The sequence below is a fragment of the Cydia fagiglandana genome, chromosome 20 (genome assembly GCF_963556715.1).
Source record: "Cydia fagiglandana chromosome 20, ilCydFagi1.1, whole genome shotgun sequence".
NCBI lineage: Eukaryota > Metazoa > Arthropoda > Insecta > Lepidoptera > Tortricidae > Cydia > Cydia fagiglandana.
The window spans coordinates 11,886,530-11,909,562 of record NC_085951.1 but is presented as its reverse complement, the minus strand read 5'-3'; the positions used below and the strand labels follow the sequence as shown (position 1 = coordinate 11,909,562).

Sequence of the window (23,033 nt, the reverse complement as noted above, 5' to 3'; positions counted from 1 at the left end):
GGATTGATTTCGCCGCGCCGCGCCGCGCCGCGTTCGCGCGTTGTTCGCCTACGTAAGACGTAGCGTTACAGACACTGCTTACGCTGAGCGGCATCCTATTTGGTGTATGTTTACTGTATTGTTAACTTTATGTTGTACTTACCTAATGTATGTTTTTTACGCCAAATGAATATTTTCTATTTCTATTTAAGTGAATATTGCCCTGCTAAGCCAAAGAGCGCTATCTCAAAAGAAAATTCATTGCTAACTTATACCTTTTAGGTTCTATTACTGAGAATTCCATTTTCAAAGTCATTTATTTTTGAGTTAACGCTATTCGGCTTAGGAGGGCTTTGTCATTTGAGTTTCAATATTTATTTTAGAGTATATTATAGTAGTCTATATATATAAATGCAAGTGTCCTGACTGACTGACTGATTCATCAACGCAGAGCCGAAACTACAAAAGCCAGAAAGTTGAAATTTGCACACCAGATTGCATTTATAAAGTGTACAAGAGATAAGAAGCGATTTTGAGAAATTCAACCCCTAAGGGGGTTAAAAAGGGGATGAAAGTTTGTATGGGGTTAAAGTTTTCTTTTAAGCTAGGAATTTGAAACTTCGTAAAAAGATATATTATTAAAATACAAGAAAACTGATTTCAGCGTTTTTGAAAATTCATCCCCTAAGGTGGTGAAAAAGGGGTTGAAAGTTTGTATGGATATCAAACTTTTTTTCGAGCGCGGGAATTGAATCTTTGTATTTGGGGATACTATTAGAAGACAATAAAAGTAATTTCAGCGTTTTGTAAAATTCATCCCCTAACAGGGTTAAAATGGGGTTCAAAGTTTGAATCCATTACAAATGCTTTGAAACTTCTTAGAAAGACATAATAGCCGATTACAAAAAAAAGTAATTGCAACGTTTTTGGAAATTCAATCCCTAAGGAGGCTAAAAAGGGGATGAAAATTCATCTTGGGGTGTAAATTTAATTTTAAGCTAGGAACTTTAACTTTTTGGAAAAAAAAGGTAATAAATTAAAAAACATGAAAACTAATTCAAGCATTTTTGAAAATCATCCCCCAAGGTGGTGAGAAAGGAGTTGAAAGTTTGTATGGAGATCAGATATTTTGTGAGTGCGGAATGCGGAACTTGAATCTTTGTATAAGGGCATAGGTACCTATTATGAGAATACAAGAAAAGTAATTTCAGGAACCAACATCAAAATCCACTTGCCTTAAAACTTCATACAACTTGCTAAAAAAGAAAAGTACTTAATTTCAACATTGCTTGGATATGAAAATTATAGGTACTAAAGATGTAAAATGTTGAAGATAAGATTCCACGCGGAGTGTCGCGGACGGAGTCGCGGGCAACAGCTAGTTATTAATAAATCCATCTCGTCTTTCTCATATTCTTCTGGCTTTTTGACAATTATAGGATAAATATAAACAAGGTTTTAATTACCTATTAATATATTTTATTTAAAGTAAAATGTAGTATCTAAAGAGGCAAGGTCAAGGTCAGTGCATGTAACTGACGCGTACACTCGTTAAGTGACATAGCATTTATAGTTGGTCAAGCAGATCTTGTCAGTAGAAAAAGGCGTCAAATTTGAAAAACGTAGGAGTGAAGGGATATCGTCACATAGAAAAATTTTCTACTGACAAGATTTGCTTGACCAACTATACATAATAATCGAAAAGTTCATTTTAGGTAGTTTTAATTAAACCAGTAACTAAAAATTATGTGATGAAAATCTCTGTCTGGACGGACATCTTTACGGACAGACGGAAAAAGCCACTAGATATTTTTTTTTACTTCGAGTTAGAGGGTTCAAATATCACCATAAATCTAAAATTGGTGATTAAATTGGAGATTTACGCCAATTTCATTTCTGATTAAATCGGTCGATTTGATCGGCCTGACTCCACTTAAAATGAAAATTAATCCCTCTCAAAAGGGTAGTTAGGATAATCCTTCCAGGTCTTGGGGTCGATGACCCTGACGTTCTTGTTGAACTGCCCTATGGTGGCCACCTCCTCGGCGGTCAGCTTGAAGTCGAACAGGTCCAGGTTCTGCGCCAGCCGCTTCTGGTTTGTGGATTTGGGGATGATGATTAGACCTCGGTCGAGCTGTAAGAGAAAATGTTATAGAATTTATTTTCTTGGTATATCGACTAGAGATGCACCGGATATCCGGTGACTATCCGGTATCCGGCCTATCTGTCCATTATTTTACTATCCGGCCGGATACCGGATAGTAACATTGCTTGATTTCGGAGTAAACAAATTGGATTTAAGAAACAGACACGGTCATAATCGTACTTGTTTATTATTTTAAAACAATTTAACCACTCCACTGACTTGCACGCGCACTCATTTCGAACCTAGAAATGAGTCCTAGCGAACGTTTACTAGGAAACAGGTCAATCCTGCAGAATGCGCACTTGAAAAACCGAAAGGAAACAGGTCAATCCTGCAGAATGCGCACTTGAAAAACCGAAATGTAGGTATACCTATAAGTTCCTAACTATAGTTCCGCTGGCCGAATATTCGGCGCCTGGATACCGGATATTCGGCCGACGGTCAGGCCGAATATCCGGTATCCGGCCAAACAACTATCCGTTACATCTCTAATAGCGACAACGCTAAAGGTAGTTATTGTCACTCACATTCGTACGAATAGGCACGCGTAAATGGGACTTGTGGTGGGACTAGATTTGTGATTGGTAATAGCGATGATCAATTTTAAGATTTGAATTTGGAGAGTATATCAATCAAGACCAGGACCGTCTTAAACTATGCTGGGGCCCTTGGGCACATAAGAAATATGGACCCTTTTGGAAAGTAAACAGAGCTAATTAAACTAACATTTTTCTACTATGATCTTCTATTTATTATGTAATCAAATATACTGTTACTGTCTGTCCTTCGGGGCCCCCTGAGGATTGGGGCCCTGGGCACGGGCCCCGTGTAAAGACGGTACTGCTCAAGACTAATCTTGAGTAAAAAGAATCCGAACGGACTGTATAAGTGTATAGAAACTTACCAGATACCGCAGCACAACTTGACTGGTACTCTTCCCGTATTTATTCGCAATGGCGACGAGTGTAGGGTCGGCGCTGCGGGGTGGGGGGGTGTCCTTAGTTTTACGGGAGACGAGGAATCCGAACGGACTGTATAAGTGTATATAGTACCTATAGAAACTTACCAGATACCGTAGCACCACTTGACTGGTACTCTTCCCGTATTTATTCGCAATGGCGACGAGTGTAGGATCGTCGCTGCGGGGTGGGGGGGTGTCCTTAGTTTTACGGGAGACGAGGAATCCGAACGAACTGTATAAGTGTATAGAAACTTACCAGATACCGCAGCACAACTTGACTGGTACTCTTCCCGTATTTATTCGCAATGGCGACGAGTGCAGGATCGTCGCTGCGGGGTGGAGGGGTGTCCTTAGTTTAACGGGAGACGAGGAATCCGAACGGACTGTATAAGTGTATATAGTACCTATAGAAACTTACCAGATACCGCAGCACAACTTGACTGGTACTCTTCCCGTATTTATTCGCAATGGCAACGAGTGTAGGATCGTCGCTGCGGGGAGGAGGGGTGTCCGTAGTTTTACGGGAGACAAGGAATCCGAACGGGCTATATGCCATCACGGCCACGCCTAGTTTCTGACAGTGGGACACTAGGGGTTCCTGTGTTAGAGTTGGGTTCACCTGAAATTGATGACTTTTTAAGAGTTGGGTATATAAAAACACACACAAGAAAGAATATCATAAGTAACTAAACATAAAACAAAGCAGAACGAAAATATTACACAACTAATACATATTTCTTTTATTTTCTTTTAATTAAAAAATGTGTAGTAGTACCTATCTCTTGCAGACGTATTTGCTTGATAAAAAATAGTATATGGGGTTGGCACATAGCACATTGTTACTGGTGAATTCTATAACTTGAGACTTCGGTGCCGTTAAGAACATTCTTATGGTAGATGTTGCTATGTACCCATGGTACCCACTAAGGTGTGTGACACCAAAAGACGGAATGAAGAGATTCGCACGCGTCTCGGTAGCTCACTTGATTAATCTCGTAAGTCCCCGTGTACGTGTACAAGTACAAATTAAATTAGAGTTTTGAACTAAAATATAAATCAAAGAAAGTTCCAAATTCAAAAGCGCCATTTGCCCTGGGTCTTACGAGATTGAGATCAGTGTTCCAAAAGGTCGCTAGTTCTAATTTTGCCCCAAGTGCAGATTTTTCCTATTTTCCTTTTAAGTAATTAAAAAAATTGTAATACCAGTACGTATTTATATATATAGTACATACCTATTACCTTATGTATACCTATATACAGGGCGTCCCACAGCTATGCCACATGGAGGGAAAGTACCCTGAATATTGTAGATGGAACATTTTACTGAAAGAAGACATTATTTTAATTTTAAAAACAATTTAAATTGCATTCATGATTTTTAAATAATTACATGGTTGAACCGGGAATCGAACCCGCTACACGAGAAAAAAAAAACATCCTGTAGCTTTTTCATCCCGATCGAAAGGCTTCATCATAAGGATTATTTGATGTGAAATTTAGCGAAATAATCAAAAGAAAGCGGCTTTGTATTCAACAGAATGACACTCATTTTGAGCATTTGATAAATTAAATTGGTTAATTTGAATTAAAAATGTTAAAATTCATGGGTTTCTTTTTATTACCGACACTATGTTATTTAGCAAAAAATAATCCTTATGATGAAGCCTTTCGATCGGTATGAAAAACCTACAGGATGTTTTTTTTTCCGTGTAGTGGGTTCGATTCCCGGTTCAACCATGTAATTATTTAAAAATCTATGAATGCAGTTTAAATTGTTTTTTAAATTAAAATAATGTCTTCTTTCAGCAAAATGTTCTATCTACAATATTCAGGGTACTTACCCTCCATGTGGCATAGCTGTGGGACGCCCTGTATACCTTTACCTGCACCTTTTATGTATGTCGGCGGCCAATCGTAAGATCAGGCATATCGTGAAATTCCTAGGCCAGAAATTCCGTAAAAATCTTTCGCGGGGCTCCTATTTCTGGGCAGTTTGCCCTTCGGGCATTTGAAGCAACCTAACGAACCTATATTACCTATATATTGGTTTAATGTGACTATCCTCAAAACAATACACAGGAACATTACGATCTGCCTGATCTTACGATCAGCCGCCGACATGTATACCTATAGTCACAATAAATATATTATGATTAACTATGATTATACATACCTCTACTTGATTGACAGCAGGTTTGACCTGACTGTTCGCGAACAGTCTATCCACTTGAGAGCTGTTGAAGTTGGACACCCCAATGGACTTGGCGAGGCCCAGCTTTTTGGCCTCCTCCATGCCCCTCCATGTTTCTACGTAGTCGACGTCCGCGGGTGACCCGTCAGCCTGAAATTGGTTAAATTTACGCTTTACCCTTTGACCACAGAAAAATAATATTACTAGGTACATGAGGTTCACTCTCTAACAAAACGCGTCTAGAGTCGCACCAAACAAAGTCTGCAGCGGATTTGATAGTCCACGCAGTGTAAGTGTTATGTATACGTCATAATTTCATAGAAGTTTGACGTTTAAAATGACACTTGCACTGCGTGGGCTATCAAAATCACCGCAAACTTTTTACGGTCTGACTATATTACGACTGATATACTATACTCTGATGTATCTTTATTTAGGTATTTAAATAAAACTAAATAAATTCTACCCTCAAATGGTTCTTTAAGCCAGTTGAGGGTAGATGATAACATTACATGATCACATAATATAGTTTAAAGTCAGGTCGTTCAGTGACAGATCCAGACGGTTTTGTATTTGGTCGATTAATCAATAAATGTTATCTTCTTCTTAGTCGGTACACTCTTGCCAGAGTGGACGTGGTCATCATTGTAAATCTCGATGAGTGATGATCTTGCTAATACGGCGCCATTCGTCGCGGACTGCAGCTTTCCGGGTACATTCGTAAACCGAGCACTTAGTTGCGGCCTTTATCTGGTCTGTCTATCTCATTGGTGATCTACCACGTGGCCTGGTGCCTTCGACCTTTCCCTGCACTACGAGGCGCTCTATGGAGTCATTACCACGACGAGAAATATGGCAGAAGAAGGTCAGAATGCGTGACTCCACTGTGGTTGATAGGCGCTGTCTGATGCAAAGTTCTTTTAATATGGAGTCATTTGTACGAAACTCTGTCCACGATACTCCGAGCATCCGTCTCCAGCACCAATCCCCAACGCGTCAACTCTCTTCTTCTTGGTTTCACGAAGGGTCCAATCCATGTCTCCGACGCATAAAGGAAAATGGGGAATATTAGGCAGTAAACGAGTCTGGTTTTCGTGGCCTTGGTAATGTTCCTATTACCCCAAATCTTTGTTATAATAAATGTTATAATTAACCGAAAATTTACAAATTGTTTACTTTTATTTGAATTCCTAAAGGTAAAGGTATAGTTGGCGCTAGCGCGAGCAGGCGTCCGTTGCGTAGCAGTGCGCGGCAACTACTATGACTAGACACCAAAATTGGTGTAGGCCGCATGCACTTGTAGCGACGCGACGAAATCGCGGAGTGAGCCACGCCTGCTTTGACAGACAAATACGTCAACTGACGCGGGCGGCTACAGCCCAATATCAACCTTCGTGCATTCTGATAAGGTTTAATAACGCCCCGTACGATAAGCGTGGCGTTCAAAGAGTCATCACATCTCCCCGGCGTGTGAGAGAAACAGCGCTATGCTGCTACATCGTTGTCCCGCTTAGCCCCCATTCGCACGGGAGCTTTTTCAACGCGCGTTAATAAAGCGTTTGAATGACACAAATGGATAACCATCTTCGAGCAACACCGGCTTCCGACACGTCGGAAGGGAGGGGCCCAAGCGATATCTCACCGTACAAATCATTCTGCCATTTTTCGCGGGGGGAAGGTGCACACAGTCGCACTTCTCACACACTTACATACAAAATCCAATCAAAGGCCCTACCGCGAACCACGTTCGACGTGTTGCCTCTCTATGGCACTTGTAAATTCATACGTAAGTGTGACAGGGAGGCAACACGTCGAACGTGGTTTGCGGTAGGCCCTCTGTAATGACGACACAAATACATAGAAAATGACACACGTCAAAGACAAATCTTGCAAACCTCGATCTCTTTTTGTGTACGGACGAGTGACTAGTGTCACAACACGTACACTAACACATTTTCTTTGAAGTATGTCATTGTATTCTGAGAGATGAGAAGTCGGATTTGTCGCTCGACCGATCCGCAATTTGTACTGAGCGAGTAAAATCGATAAATCCAACAATTACTTGAGACTAAAATATAATAATTGTATTTAAATGTAATTAAACGTATGATATGTAAAAAAAAATATTACATGTGAAATGTAACACTTTCTTTTTGTAAATTTGATGTCCCCGACCTCTTTTTATAACAAAAAACCGAGCAAACAGGCATTTTTGTGCAGCAGTGTTCACGCGCGCGTCTGGACTCAGTCTAGTGAAAAATCCAAGTGCAACTAGTTTTATTACCCGCGCTAGATTTTATTGACGCGCTAATCTTGTACCTCGGCAGAGGGGAAATAGTGCGAATGCCGCCTCCCTTCCGTGTTGCTCGAAGATAACCATGTATGTATTCACACGACAGCGGTGGCACTTTTTATCAAGCGTTGTTGGATTTTCGACTTTAAGCCTTAGTCGTTAAGTCGAATTTAGAGTGTGGACTGTGGACAGATTCAAGCGCTTTTTTAACGCGCGTTGAAAAAGCTGTCGTGCGAATGGAGGCTTACACACCAGAGTGGCATACGTTGTTTAGGAAAACCGTTACTTTCTAAGCAAACGGCTCTGCCGATTAAACACAATTAGTAATAAAAAAAAACTTACATTCAGTGCTATCGGGAAGTGGATCAAATAGAGGTCGACGTAGTCCAAGCAGAGTCTCTTGAGGGACTCCCGGAGCGCCGGCACCACTTGGTCCTGGGCGTGCCTGTCGTTCCATAGCTGGAACAAGTTTAAGTTAATTAAGTAACAATTAACTCTAATTCCTAAGGCCCAAGGACCTACCTATAGTACTTATTCAGTTCGATGAAATTTAAAATTAAATGATGTTCAATTGGAACCGAGTCGTATTTGTTTAGTTTCGTTCAATTTTCAAACAAAACCAAAATCAACTCTATTCCCTGCACTAAAGGTTCAAATTTCAGTGGCAAATTCTGAATTTTTCATTTGTATCTGGGCCTTATAAGAGGCTAATATTTCGTCTCGCCAAGATGATAATCGTTGGTAGAAAACGCAAATCGACACTAATAACTAATAAGGGTGCTGTTCCATATGTCCAATATATTGGTCCAATGTCATTGCGTCTCACTCTCTCATTTAAGCCAAATGTGTGACAAAATACACATTGGACAAAGAAATTGGACGGATGGAATACCACCCTTTAAGATAATTTATGAAAATAGTCACGAGACTTTTCGTATCATCTGTCATCCCGATGCATTTTACTTTTCGTTTGGCGTTTGTCGATGTACGATTGTCATAAGCTCGCGCGCCCAATGTTTTCCGATAACCTCTAGCCGCCCAGAGACCTATAAAAAGGTCTCCTGTTCCATTCAAATTTGAACTTTGTGTTGACAAAATAAAATTTCGTTTTGCTTGGCAAGGTTTGACGTATGCGCAGCTAGAGGTTAACCTTGGGTTAACCGATTTCGGTGATATTGATGTCATTTGATATTTTATACTGCAGTTCAATGAAAACTTAGTATAAAAATAAATTAGAAAGTACGTACGATTACAGCATGCTGTCAAAAAAATAGCAATGTGAGATTTTTCACAGAAAATTACATATTACAGTCGGGAATTGTGGGCGTATCATACTATCTTGAGCACATCAGAACCTTCAATCGTGGATGACGAGGGCCTTCAATGAAATACGTTGTTCAACTCACAAAATAGCTCTAATGCCGGCTACAAATGTAACTATATACATATATATATCGTAGCGATGATTATTATTCTGTGCAAACCGATTTTCGCAGATCGTTGTTGGTTATCGTTCATCGGTAATTTCAATTTATCTCAGTCTGAAATCGCGACGAAATATAGTTACCTACGTGTGTAGCCGGCATAATAGGAAGATGAAGCGGTTATTTAAGTTATTTTGCGATCCACTTTGACCCTAGTGGATCATGTTCATTGTTCATCTCATCAGGGTGCGTAGTCAACATGCCTATCGCTTACGCTCCTTAGCGAACGAAACGCAACTGTCAATGTGGCACTATGGAAGAGTGATAGAGAGACACAAAGCGTTTCGTCGTCGTAGGGCATACGATTGTCACCTTGGTTAAGCACCCTGGTGTAAATATTATCGAATCTCACCATAGTGGTGACGAACAAGTCTTTCCTCTTGACCAAGCCTTTGGCAATGGCGTCGGCGATGCCCTGTCCTACTTGCGGCTCGTCCTGATAGATGGCAGCAGTGTCTATGTGGCGATAACCCTCCTCGATAGCCCAAAGCACTGCTTGACGAACTTAGTCGATAGGTGCCTGGAGGAAATATCGAATCTCACCTTAGTGGTGACAAACAAGTCTTCCCTCTTGACCAAGCCTTTGGCAATGGCGTCGGCGATGCCCTGTCCTACTTGCGGCTCATCCTGATAGATGGCAGCAGTGTCTATGTGGCGATAACCCTCCTCGATAGCCCAGAGCACTGCTTGACGAACTTCGTCGATAGGTGCCTGTAGATATACATATTAATTTATTAAATTAGGTAAATTCACGAAATAATATACGAGTAATATAAGTATTGTTTTAATTATCTATTGTCTGAAAGTAATATATGTAATGAATGATGCTGCGCTTAAAAATATGACACGCAATTGCCCGTAGCAGGCCACTGGATAAATCGTTGAAATCGTTAAGAGAATCTACTGGCTATAATATAACAGCAAACATCTTCGATCGCTTGTTCGTCATTTTGCCTCTGTCGCGAAAATATGCTATGGTTCGCCTGAGTCGTTTGGATTTCTAAAGTTAATAAAAACATTTCCTATATACTGGCAAGGCGCAAAGTCTGTGGAGGGAGAAGTGGCGCTGATTGTCACAAACACGAGAAATCTTATGGAATGTAAAACATTACTGCTAATAGCGGCAGCCATTGGAACTAATTTTGACTCCATAAGATTTAACGTAGAAAAGCCGACAAATAGAGGGCACCTCCTGGTCTGCACCTAGCGAATAGGCAGTTATAACAAGTAAAATAAATAAACTTACGTCTGCCGCGGTGCCTCTGCCGGTGCCAAGAGCCACGACTGGAATCTTATTGCCATCGTTCAGCTCGATGACGGGTGCCTTGCCCGCCATTATGGTCTGGAACAACACATCTAAGTTGAAGATATGCCTGCAATATGTAGTTCCACTACGCTGAGTTACAATACCAAGTTCTACGCCAATTGCCAAATCGGTGCAATAAGACCTTGATACGCGTTATTTTTTTAATTTGTCGTCCTAACTAGAATTCTAAAAATATAGTGTGTCTGTGAGCTCCGCTATAAAAAATCCAAATGCTAAGGAAATTAAGCACTTCCTGGCTGGGGTAAATGGAACTGTTGACAACTAAATGCTATAGGTAGGTAGACCGATTTCCGTCTACAATACATCGTCATTTGTTTCAAAAAACCGGGCAAGTGCGAGTCGGACTCGCGCACGAAGGGTTCCGTACCATAAAGCAAAAAAAAAGGAAAAAAATGCAAAAAGAAAACGGTCACCCATCCAAGTACTGACCACGCCCGACGTTGCTTAACTTTGGTCAAAAATCACGTTTGCTGTATGGGAGCCCCACTTAAATCTTTATTTTATTCTGTTTTAAGTATTTGTTGTTATAGCGGCAACAGAAATACATCATCTGTGAAAATTTCAACTGTCTAGCTATCACGGTTCGTGAGATACAGCCTGGTGACAGACAGACGGACAGACGGACGGACGGACGGACGGACGGACGGACAGCGAAGTCTTAGTAACAGGGTCCCGTTTTACCCTTTGGGTACGGAACCCTAAAAAGGTCGTTAGATATAAAATAACATATTTCTGTGCGTAGGTATATATATATAACTGGCTAATCGACTAATATAATTTCCTTACAAATGGATCTTACCTAAACGCGTTGTGGTATTAAGAAGTTGAATAAAGTAATTTCAAAGCACAATTAAATTTCGGCGAGTACCTACGCGAGTGCAACTATTACGTCAGTGTATCACAAAGCGAACACGGCGACTACTTTCACATTCGCTGCTTTTGTTTTGCCAGCTGTCACAATACCATCGCCATCGCCCACACTGTTATCTGCCCATCGGTAAACTTTATTACAAAAGGCATAAGGTCTACCTATGGACAGTTAAGAGTGTCGCTGTTTGTATCTATTAATACTTATCTTATCGAGATATTTACCTACTCTTCAATGGTTTCAATTCACTTCGTGGTTTATCGGGATTTGCCCAAAGATTCGTTTTGGTAGACATTTAAGGAAAACAGTCCTAAGCAATCTGAAAGTCCTCAATCTAATACCTTTAAACGAGCAATTCTTGTTTATTTATATGTATGTATATTTCGGGGATCTCGGAAACGGCTCTAACGATTTCGATGAAATTTTCTATATGGGGGTTTCGGGGGGTGATAAATTGATCTAGCTAGATCTTATCTCTGGGAAAACTCGCATTTTTTAAAGTTTTTTATATGTTTTCCGAGCAAAGCTCGGTCTCCCAGATATTAATAATAAAAAGCGCCATTATAAAGGTACTTGCCATTCTAGATTTCAGAGGACAGAAAGCAAACCTAGATATATATCTGAAAAACAGATCTTTATTATTTGCTTGTCTTTGGATCTATGCAGGAGCCAATTCCTAAAACTGACTTCTAATATTTCAGCAGCTGACCGTTTAAAGTTTGCAAAATAGGGATATAAATATCGCCGTACATTCTGTGATGCTGTTATAGTTCATTGCCCGCGACGAACCGGATTAACATCTAACATCCAAGAAGCAATAACTTCTATACCTAATACCTGTTGCCATCAAGGTGCCTTGACACCAAGCTGAGTGGAAATCTTTTCAGTGACGGTATAATCTTTTATGCTAATAATTATGTTTAAGTTGTTTATAGGTTTCCGTAGCCCAAATGGCAAAAACGGTAAGTAGGTATAGTTTTTTCATGCCCATCTGTTATTCCAGCCATTTTTTGTTGTTTAACCGTCCTGGATATACCTACCTAATTTAATTTTATTGTATTAAATGCAAACATAGGGAAAAAGTGGTTTCAGTTAAATCTCACGAAATTTTTGTATGATGTTAATTTGGCTCTCCTGATTATTTTTTTGTATGGGCACAACTCTCTCAGAAGTATACTTTCAGAAATAATCAATGTAATTTTTTATACAAAATATGTGTTTGTTAGCCATTTACGTAATTTCCTCCTGACAGTTGGTGGCTGCACCTTATAACGTCAGTAACTGTCAGTGTGTGTCATAACAATATATCGATTTTAGTAAACAATGTAGCAAACGCGTAAATAGAAAATTACATACTTGATTATTTCTGAAAGTATACTTTTTTTTTTTTTTTTTTATTATGCATGGGTTTACTCATGGCCACAGACTAGCCGAGGCGTAGACGTGGCCTACGATGGAGCGAGCTCGCCCAGAAGGTGCCTGTTCACTCTTGATTTGAAGGTTGCCGGGTTATAAGAGCACGGAAATATAGACGCCGGCAAGGAATTCCATTCCTTGGCAGTGCGCATAAGGAAAGTAGAAGCAAAGCGCTTAGTGCGAATTGGCGGAATATCTACCAAGTAAGGATGGAAACCGGCCGTGCGTCTAAAAGTCCGATGGTAGAATGGGGACGGTGGAATGAGCTCGTGTAGCTCTTGGGCACACTCCCCGAAGTGCAACCTGTAGAATACCGACAGGCTGGCGACTTTCCGCCGATGGGCCAAAGTCTGAAGCTTAGCTTCGTTAGCTTCTTGTCGCCAATCATCCTCCTGGCTCTGCGCTCCACTGAGTCCAAAGCGGCGAGTTGGTATTTAGCTGAGCCATCCCACAGGTGGCTGCAATACTCCATACACGACCGGACTTGAGCTTTGTAAAGTGTTAGAAGCTGTCCAGGTGTGAAGTATCGCTTCACCTTATTTAGGACGCCCAGCTTTCTGGCCGCAGTTTGTGCTTTAGACTCAATGAAGCTGCCGAAGCCGAGGACTGAACTCAGCTCCATGCCGAGGAGTTCCAGGCTGTCGGTAATAGGTACAGATGCACCCCGGAAAGAAGGAGTCAGGTCGAATGGACTCCGTTTAGCGGAAAATAGACACGCCTGCGTTTTGGAGGCATTGAACGTGACCAGATTGTCATCACCCCATTGGGAAACGAGACTAAGGGTCAAGTTCATTCGCTCAACCATGGCCTTTCTCTGTGAACGTATATCCTCCCTGCTGTCCCTTGCACTAGCCAAATATCTCTCAACAACCGTACTGTCATCTGCATAACCTACAATGCTGGGTTGCAGCATGTCGTTAATGTGGAGCAGGAAAAGGGTTGCGGAGAGAACAGACCCCTGAGGAACACCGGCGTCAATGGCCATGAGGTCCGAAGAGCAGCCATCAATAACTACTCTGATCGACCGTTCACTCAAGAAATCAGATAGCCAGCTACAAAAATCAGCAGGGATGCCGTAAGCAGGAAGCTTGCTAAGGAGACTTGCGTGCCAAACCCTGTCAAAGGCCTTCGAGATGTCCAGTGAAACAGCAAGCGCTTCACCGTTCCTCTCGATGGCCTCGCCGCAGCAGTGCGTGACATACGCTAAAAGATCCCCAGTAGACCGACCTCGGCGAAAGCCATATTGACGGTCACTGAGCAGATCATTTGCTTCGAGGTATGCCAGCAGTTTGCCGTTAAGTACCCTTTCCATGACTTTACAGAGCATGGAGGTAATGGCGATTGGTCGGTAATTGCAGGGATCAGCACGACTACCCTTCTTGGGTACTGGCTGCACGTTTGCAAGCTTCCAGGATTTCGGCACCGTTCTTGTTTGGAGAGAGAGGCGGTACAGGCGTGTCAGTACAGGAGACAACTCAGGCGCACACTGCTTTAGTACACGTGCAGGTATACCGTCTGGTCCATTGGCCTTATTCACGTCAAGATTCAGCAGAGCTCGGCGTACCTCTTTTTGATGTATAGCAATTCTCTGCATAGAGGAACTGCAATGAGGTAGCGTAGGTGGAAGTTTTGAGCCTGCATCTAGACGTGAATTGCTCGCAAACAGAGAAGCAAACAAGTTAGCTTTCTCTGTCGCGGAGTGGGCCAGTGTCCCATCAGGTTTCTGCAGAGGTGGCAATGTGGGTCGGCAGAAGTTGGATTCGACCGCTTTCGACAGGGACCAGAACCGCTTGCTACCAGGAGGGTAGGAGGCGAGTTTGGCCCCTATTCGACTGACGTGGTCGAATCGAGCCTTTCGAAGCACCCGTTTGCAGGACTTGGCAGCTGAGTTAAAGGCTTTTTTCTTCACGCGAACCCTCTGTGCTCCAGCTTTGGTATCGCGGGCTAGTACCCAAGCCTGGTATGCAGACTGCTTAAGAGCCTCGGCTCGAGCACAGTCCGAATTGTACCATGCTCGGGTCTTGTGATAGAGCGATAGGTCGGAGAACGGAATGAAATATTCCATTCCCTGCCGAATCACATCCGCAACAGCCTCAGCAGAACACGAGGGGTCACCCGAAGAAAAACAGACCTGCTGCCAGGGGAAAGACGCAAAGAAATGCCGCATCTCATCCCAGTCCGCTGACTCGTATCGCCATACTCTCCTCGTGCCCCTAGGGCAGAGATCAGGAGGAGAGTGGATCGACACGGATTTCACCAGACAGTGATCGGACGATCCTAGCGGAGCTGAGACCGAAACCGAGTGCCTGTCTGGATCAGTTGTCAGCAGAAGGTCAAGGCAATTGGGTGTATGGTCAGTAACATCCGGTATCCGCGTCGCAACATTTACCAGCTGGGTAAGGTTTAGGGATACAGCAAATTTGCGCGCTTCCCTCCCAGCGTGGCAAGTATTCTTGTACGGGAACAGCCACTCCTCGTGGTGGGCGTTAAAGTCCCCAAGGAATACGAGTTGAGCCGCGGGGTACCGCTGTTGGGCTTTATCTGCCATCTCAGTAAGGTGGTCAAAGAGCCTAGTTGTCTCCTGGTTTCCGCTGTGCGATCGGTAGACACAGGCATACAGAGTTTTCTCTGAGCCCGAGTCGACCATAATCCACAAAGTGGAAAACCCGGCAGCCTCAAAGCAACGGAGACGCTTGCAGCAAATGTCATCGCGGACGTACACACAGACCCCAGCACGTGCTCTGAACTTATGTTCCAGTGAGTAGCCTGGGTAGTTGAGGTACGACGCGTCCGCTGGGGTTTTGATTTGCGTCTCCGTCAAAAAGAATAGGTGCGGTTTTTCGGTTTCAAGATGGTGGTGGACCGGATCGATATTTGAGTGCAACCCCCTGATGTTGGTGAGGTGCACTTTCAAACTTGGTGCACTTAAGAAAGAGTGGTAGGTAACTCCATACTCCATACACCAGTTTTCTGGCATCTAACGTCAAATAGTGGAACTATCAGTACGTTTACTTGACACCAGGGCCCAGTTTTATAAAGTTACAAGTTACAGGTTACAAGAGTACAGGCTACAGGCACCTGTAATGCACTGTGAACGGCTACAGGTGTTTTATAAATACACATAAATAATTACAGTTGTAAAGAACCACGGTCAATCTCGATTACATGTGAAATCTACAGGTGTGAAGGACATCACTATTTAAAAAAAATACGTGTGTCATAGATACTCGGTTCTCTACTAAATTATGTTTTTGTTTGCTGTAAAATATTAATTACTGGAAAAATGGCCAGAAATGAAGGAAAAATCGAGTGGTTGAGAGCGGCGTTCCATGCCAAGGATATACTTTTTGGGCCGTTTTCAGATTCAGATTAAGTTAGATTTAATGAAATATTTACGTAATAAGTAAATAACATGTAAATAAGTACTCTTTCACATTCTTACATTAAAATGTATCGTTTCGGTAGCGGCTCAAAGATAAATAGATAAATACGGTGTGTATCGAAAATTATGAATAGTACACTTTACCATAATGTGAATGCACTATACTTAAATAAAGAGACGAATGCTAATAAATCAACGACAAATATCGGCAATAATCCCTTTCCATTTCCTAGTAGATAAAATAAAACGAATCGTCAATAAAATCAATATCAAACATATTGTCACTTTATTTCCTATTTACTATATATTTCAGATACATTAACAAAAACTGATAAGGTCAGTGCATGGAAAAGTATGCATGCCCTGGCACAATCGTTGGCGTTGGTGCTTAACAATAAAGAGTAAAGTTTAAAATCTCTCAGAAAACGAGTCTACAAGTAACTGCTGTTGTGCTGTTACAGGACTCAAGACGTATGTAAGTTTTTGTTACAAGTGTACTAATCTACACTTGTAATTTACAATATTTTTATAAAACGCTTGTTCGATTATGAGTTTAAAACTATAAAACTCCCGTATTTTCGTCTATGGTTGAGCTACAGGCACTTGTACCTGTAACCTGTAAAATTGTAACACAGTACTTTTATAAAACGCAAATTGTAAAAAACGGAGCAAGTGTTGCCAGTAAACGCCTGTAAACTTGTAACTTGTAACTTTATAAAACTGGGCCCAGATGTCACTGACGAAAAATGTACCTATATACTACTAAAACAATTTGCAACTAATATTATAAGGGGTTGAAAATAGACTTCCAGTTAATCCGGTTATAATATTAGCTGAAAATTGTTGAGCATTAGTTTTCGTTCACCGAGACATCTATTGTCAACTAGCGGTACTAATATAAATCCGCTACATGACGCTAGATGTCGACTATGAAATAACGCGCGTTTTCGTAAGATAACTGATGTATGGAGTTAGCACTCATTCTTTACTTATATTCCTCTATGCATTTTATCATAGACACCCTACCAATTAGGTACCTACTTAACAGTCAACACATACCGGTATAATTTGTCCTAAAATTCCAAAGACAATGAAAATACTCAAGTACCTATTTCTAAACTAAATACCTGACTCAGTCTACGAGTACATATACCTAATTACTCGTATGAGGACCCCCTTTTCCCGGAAGATTTGGACTGGGTCATCTCCTCTTCCTCCCATGGCGAAAATAAGTCTAAGCCATGCCAAATCTCATTAAAATTAGCTCATTCGTTTAATAAGAATGTAGATAGCTCAGAAACAAAGAAGTAATATTAATAATAAATAATTACCTAGTAGATGCCAATCAAAATTGTTAAAAATCAATGTATTCTATAGGTACTACCTAATTAGAAAATAATATAAGTTGGTCATTATCATGGTTATTAAACCTATTAATAACCAATTTGACCTCAGCCATTGACTTAGAATATATAAAACTAGACAAGCAATTAGATACCTGAATTCCGAGGCACAATAGGATCGCGAACCACATCTTGAGAGCACGGCGGGCATACTGGTTGTGCAAACGCCCTCACATATTACCTATATCAACATTATCAACCATCAAGAAACCGGTCACGAACGGCTTGTTTGATTAATAGTCAATAGATGCATGTCGTATATCAACTATAAATACGTTTAAAACCGGCCAAGTGCGAGTTGGACTCGCGCATCGAAGGGTTCCGTACCATTACGCAAAATTACGGCAAAATAATCACGTTTGTTGTATGGGAGGACTTTAATATTTATTTTGTTTTTAATATTTGTTGTTATAGCGGCAACAGAAATAAGTAGCATAAGTACATCTGTGAAAATTTCAACTGTCTCTAGCCATCACGGTTCATGAGATACAGCGTGGTGACAGACAGTGCAGTCTTAGTAATGGGGTCCCGTTTATACCCTTTGGGTACGGAACCTGTGGACGACGCACCTTTTTATACGTTTACTTTTTATAATTTTATTGTAATTTTGAATTCCTTTGTTCTTATAATTTTATGTTCCTTTTGACACCACATTTTTGTTCAGTCTTCTCTCAGGTTTCATGAAATAAAGTACTATCTTGAACCAGTGCGCCTTTATCATTAACAGAACCCTAATAATAAAATTGCGAAAAGGATCACAATTTTTATTTCTCCTATCACGATCGGTCTGGCCTAGTTAGTCGGTTAGTGACCCTGCCTATGAAGCCGATAGTCGGGTTCAAATCATTGTAAGCGCATTTTTTATTTGTATAATAAAATACGCAGATACTTGTTCCCGAGTCATGGGTATTTTATACAAGGCTTCTTGAGCTTACCTAGGGTTGTAAAAAAAACGGTTTTTTTTCTGACTTGAAAACATGAAAAAAAAACCGTGAAAAAAAACCGTTTTTTTTCTGGAGTACGTTTTTTTTCAAAAATATGAAAACTCAAGATTTGCAAGGCGGTTAATACTTTTATACGGTTGTTTTACTTGTTTTAGACTTTATGTTAACCATTAAACCAATTTAATTTAACAACTTTGATTAATAACAACATAAATGAAATCTGTAGTGGTAGTTATCGCAATTTACTGTTGGCAACACCAACGCCTTTCGTCGCCGCATCGGGGAATTCAGGAATTCCCCAAAAAATTTTTGTATGTATATAAATATTATATAAATAAATCACGAAAAACCGTTATTGTGGCATATTTTTGTTCATCTGAAAAAAAACGTAATTGAGAAAAAAAACCACGGTGCCAGGTTTTTTTTCATAAATTTGAAAAAAAAAACATTTGGTTTTTTTCTATTTGCAACCCTAAGCTTACCTACTGTGGGGCTTATACTTATATTACAGTAGGTACAGCTAGTTGATAGCTGTACCTACTGATAAATTCCACTACTTGACGCTAGATGTCGACTACGAAATAACTCGCGTTTTGGTAAGAAAACTGATATACGGAGTTACCACTATTTCTTGGCTTATATTAACTCAATGCGGTAACGTTTAGGTACCTGTTGATTAGATCACAGAATAAATAATAGTACTACGTACAGAAGACTCACTCTCTAACAAAACGCGTCTGTCATGATCAGCACAGACATGGCCGCTAGGTGGCGACAGCGCCACGCGCGGCTTATAGCGGGCCACTCACACACCTGCCGCAGGGGCAATACCGGTCGCACGGCGGTCGGAGCAATTTTAGGCTGTTTTCTACACACTAGCCTGCCACTCAGTGTGTAAGTGATAGTCCCGCTGAACGCACGTCGACGAGAATGGCTCCTGTGTTAAAAAACATTATTTATTCGTTGATTTTCAGGTTTATAATGCCAACAGCAGAATAATTTTAAGACCTCTTTATCTTAATTTGGCGTACTAACTGGGAGTATAGAATTCGCGCTGAGAATAAAAAAAAAATGTTTTTTTTTATTCCACATGTGGGGCCGGCCTTTATATACATCTATTATCCGTGTCCAAATTTCACGTTATTTATTCATTGTGACAAGTGACCTCCGTTTGGTTCGGTAGTCGCCAATGAACTGACTGGAATTGCTCCAATCGTACTACTCATGTAACAACCTAGCAGGGCGGTAGATACAATCTAGGGAGCTAGGAAGGTCTTGCGCCCCTGCCGCCCTGCTGCAGGCCCAATCTAAAAATTGCCCCTGCTTCTCTACACACATCACAATTAAGGAGGCAATTAAGGGTCCAATTCCAATATTGTCCCTGCGGCAGGTGTGTGAGTGGCCCGCTTATAGCAAACCCCAAAATTGGGGTCGAACGGATGGACTTTTAGCTACCTGTAGCAAAGCGACGAAATCGCGGAGTGAGCCATGCCTGATTAGATCAACAAGTACAGTGAGCTGATGCGAAATTGCATGGAAAAAATATGAATGAATTCTTTGATAAAGTCGCCATGCACGTTTGCGGCTGATGGTACCTATTTAGGGTTGCCAGATCGAAAGGCGCTATTATCGGGAAACAATATCAATTTTTCGGGATTTTGGGACTTGAGTCGGGAAAAAGATACATTCAAATTAAAGTTATTGTATTAAAAACAACGATATTTTACATTATTGGCACTACGTCAGCTCGCTCACTAGACGACAGTTCGGAACTTAAATTATTGTTTTATAACGTGAAGCTGTTTTTCGGGACAGTTTACACTTTGTCGGGAATCGGGAACACATTCTAAAAATCGGGAGAATCCCGCCAAATCCCGACCATCTGGCAACCCTATACCTATTACATAAAATCACCTATGACAAATTGATTCGATTAATCTGTAGGTTTCTTTTGATGTAATGATAATTGAAACTCTATTGAAACTGAGTAACATGAATGAGGTTGTAGGTAAATTATTACAGAGTTGTACAATAACACAGTGCAACGACGTCGGAGAAAGCAGTTTTTTAGGGTTCCGTACCCAAAGGGTAAAAACGGGACCCTATGCTCGTGCGTTAGAACTCTCGCAACTCTCAAGATTCTACTTTACGTCTTACGCTCGTGGGTCAATTTCCGATTTGCTTGCCCCGGGCTCAATATCCTCGTAAGCACGAGAGGTAAATAGTGTAAATACCAACTTTGCTCCCTTGTATAATACCTATTACCGTCAACCGGGTCCTACACCCAGCTGCAAAAGTGCATGGCACCTTTGAATGAATTCCATTCATAATGAATTCTTTATAGCTAATACGTAGCTAGTAGGAATAAAGAATTTATTAATCAGAATTAAAAATAATAAGTACGGTCTATACAAATAATCAACAAAAACTAAATGTAAGAAAGAAAATAGAACTGTAGTCTAATATCCAGTTCCTAATGAATAAAACAATGGTTTACACTTAATAATATGACTTTTAATGAAACGAAATATAATAATGAGTGACATGGTGTCATATCAACATGTTTACCTACGTAAACGATTTTTACATGAAATTAACAAAAATATATTATTACTTTAAAGGCTCCGTCATACAGGCGCGCTTTGCGGGCGGCGCGTGAGCGGGGCGCGCCGCTTTTACATATAAAACGCTCGCACCGCGCCCGGAAAACGCGTCTGTGTGACGGAACTTTAACTATAAAATAACGAGATCAATTTTTCAAGTCCAAATATACATCTTGTCGAAATATAATTATAACTAAGTTATGTTATCAATAATCATGAATTGTAGTTGGTAATAAGACTGATCACAGACCTCCAACAAGATGGGAGGATGACATTAAAAAGATTGCAGGCCCACTCTGGAGGAGAGAAGCAGCAAATAGGGCTGCTTGGAGGAGATTTGGAGAGGCGTACGCCCAACAGTGGGCGCATACTCGCTGAGGAAGAAGAAGAAGAAGTAAGACTCCACTCTGAGCTGACTCAGAGTGAAATCATCATGAGCACCGTCTTGTGGCAGTATGACAGACTGATAATCTTTAGTTCAACTTCATCTTTTTAACCTGATTGGCATTAGTAATAACAGAGTCCCTGGTCAGCTGCAAAGTAGCAAAAGTCAACTCTGGTATATTATTCTCACAGGCAAATTTATGTAGCGAGTATAAATCTTCTGAAGTAGCCGTTTGAGCTAGTTTTTTAATACAGCGTTCCTGAAGATCTTCAATAAGGTAGCATCTTGCTAACAGTAGTAGTGGTTTAAGCCCATCATTAGGGAGTGTACCCAGGTAAATGTAGTCCTTTAAATGTTGCAGAGTTACCAGAGTAACTCCTTCCAAAGTTATCTGGCCTTCCTCCGTCTCTTGCCATTCTCCGGCCAGCATCCGCTTGAACACGTCACTGTGAGCAGCCAGGCAGGCTTTGTGGACAGCTACACTACCGTCAGGGGTACTTAAGTTGAAGTCGGTGAAATCTGTGTCTTCATATAACTTAGAAGAAATCATGTCCGTTTTCACTTTAAATGCAGCAATATAGTAGTCGCATGTAGTGTAATAATAGGCGGTGAGATTCGGAAGCAACTGTGGTGTTATCTCGGCCATGCATTGCCAGTCTGACCAACGCTCCGGAGGACAGAAGTCCGTCTTCACATATTTCAATCTATCGCTTCTTAAATCCACATTGATTGTGGTACACTTCTCACAAACTAGCCTCTTGGATGAAAAACTGCATACTATTTTAATTTTTTTCGCAGATATTTTGGAATAATCCCATTTGAATCTAATTTCAATCAAATTGTTGACGACAAATGGGATGGAAACAAGGGTATGTTTTTCGCCACTACAGGTTATTGTATAAACAAGTTTCACGGCCGGGCCCGACAGCAGTTGCATAGGAATTCTGTAAAATTAATAAGAAAAATACTATTTGTTTCACTTTTAGCCCGGCCAAGAAAAAAAATTAGACATGGAAGGCTCGTTATGAATCATTATTCAATACTTATGTGTTTGTATCTAATTTATATGTTGTGTATAAAAACCATGAATCAAAATCTTATAATAGGGTCTACAGCTAAGGCCTACATTAGAGCTTTATTCAATACGAGACTACAGTTGTCTGAATATTATCTGAGCTTAATACTTACGCTGCTGCTATTTTCTCTGGTACTGGTGCGCTCATGGTGTGTATAATACTTATAACGCTTGGTCTGTCTGCTCAAACATGAAAAGTTGAAAACCAATTTCTTTACTTCCTCCTTTCAATCGAAAACAAGAAGAATAATTAAGTTTTTTAGCCGTTTGATATGAGATCAAATAGCGCAAAGAAAAACCCGCCGCGCCGCAGTTCGAAACTGACAACCATAGATAGACACACGCAGGTTTTTTTGAAGCAGTGTTGTACCCATGTTGTACCATAAAATAATTGTGCTTGCACACAATACACGTCCCTGGTGTACAGCAGGCTTAAAAGCTCAAACATTGATTGGTGCATCTATCTTAGCTTTACTTTGCACATGTTGCGCGAACTACATGCTCGATTAGCATCCTAGTGAGTATTATATTCTTTGAGCATGCTCAAGCCAAATATATACATCAAATTACTCGCGA

At 40.8% G+C, this 23,033-nt stretch overlaps 2 protein-coding genes across 2 annotated transcripts; both read right to left on the bottom strand.

Annotated features, from left to right (window-relative positions):
• Positions 1-1,462: 1,462 nt before the first annotated feature.
• LOC134674792 (aldo-keto reductase AKR2E4-like) lies at positions 1,463-17,608 on the bottom strand. Its single transcript, XM_063532923.1, has 7 exons — positions 17,546-17,608; positions 10,301-10,396; positions 9,598-9,765; positions 7,913-8,029; positions 5,260-5,427; positions 3,505-3,705; positions 1,463-2,113 (listed from the first exon to the last, which is right to left on the bottom strand). Exons 1-7 carry the CDS (start codon positions 17,579-17,581, stop codon positions 1,925-1,927), a joined length of 975 nt encoding a protein of 324 aa, XP_063388993.1. The 5' UTR covers positions 17,582-17,608; the 3' UTR covers positions 1,463-1,924.
• Positions 17,609-21,286: 3,678 nt separating this feature from the next.
• On the bottom strand, positions 21,287-22,637 carry LOC134674320 (protein roadkill-like). The gene is made up of 2 exons (XM_063532346.1): positions 22,571-22,637; positions 21,287-22,326 (listed from the first exon to the last, which is right to left on the bottom strand). The coding sequence occupies exons 1-2, from the start codon at positions 22,603-22,605 to the stop codon at positions 21,471-21,473; spliced, it is 891 nt and encodes a 296-aa protein (XP_063388416.1). The 5' UTR covers positions 22,606-22,637; the 3' UTR covers positions 21,287-21,470.
• Positions 22,638-23,033: the final 396 nt, after the last annotated feature.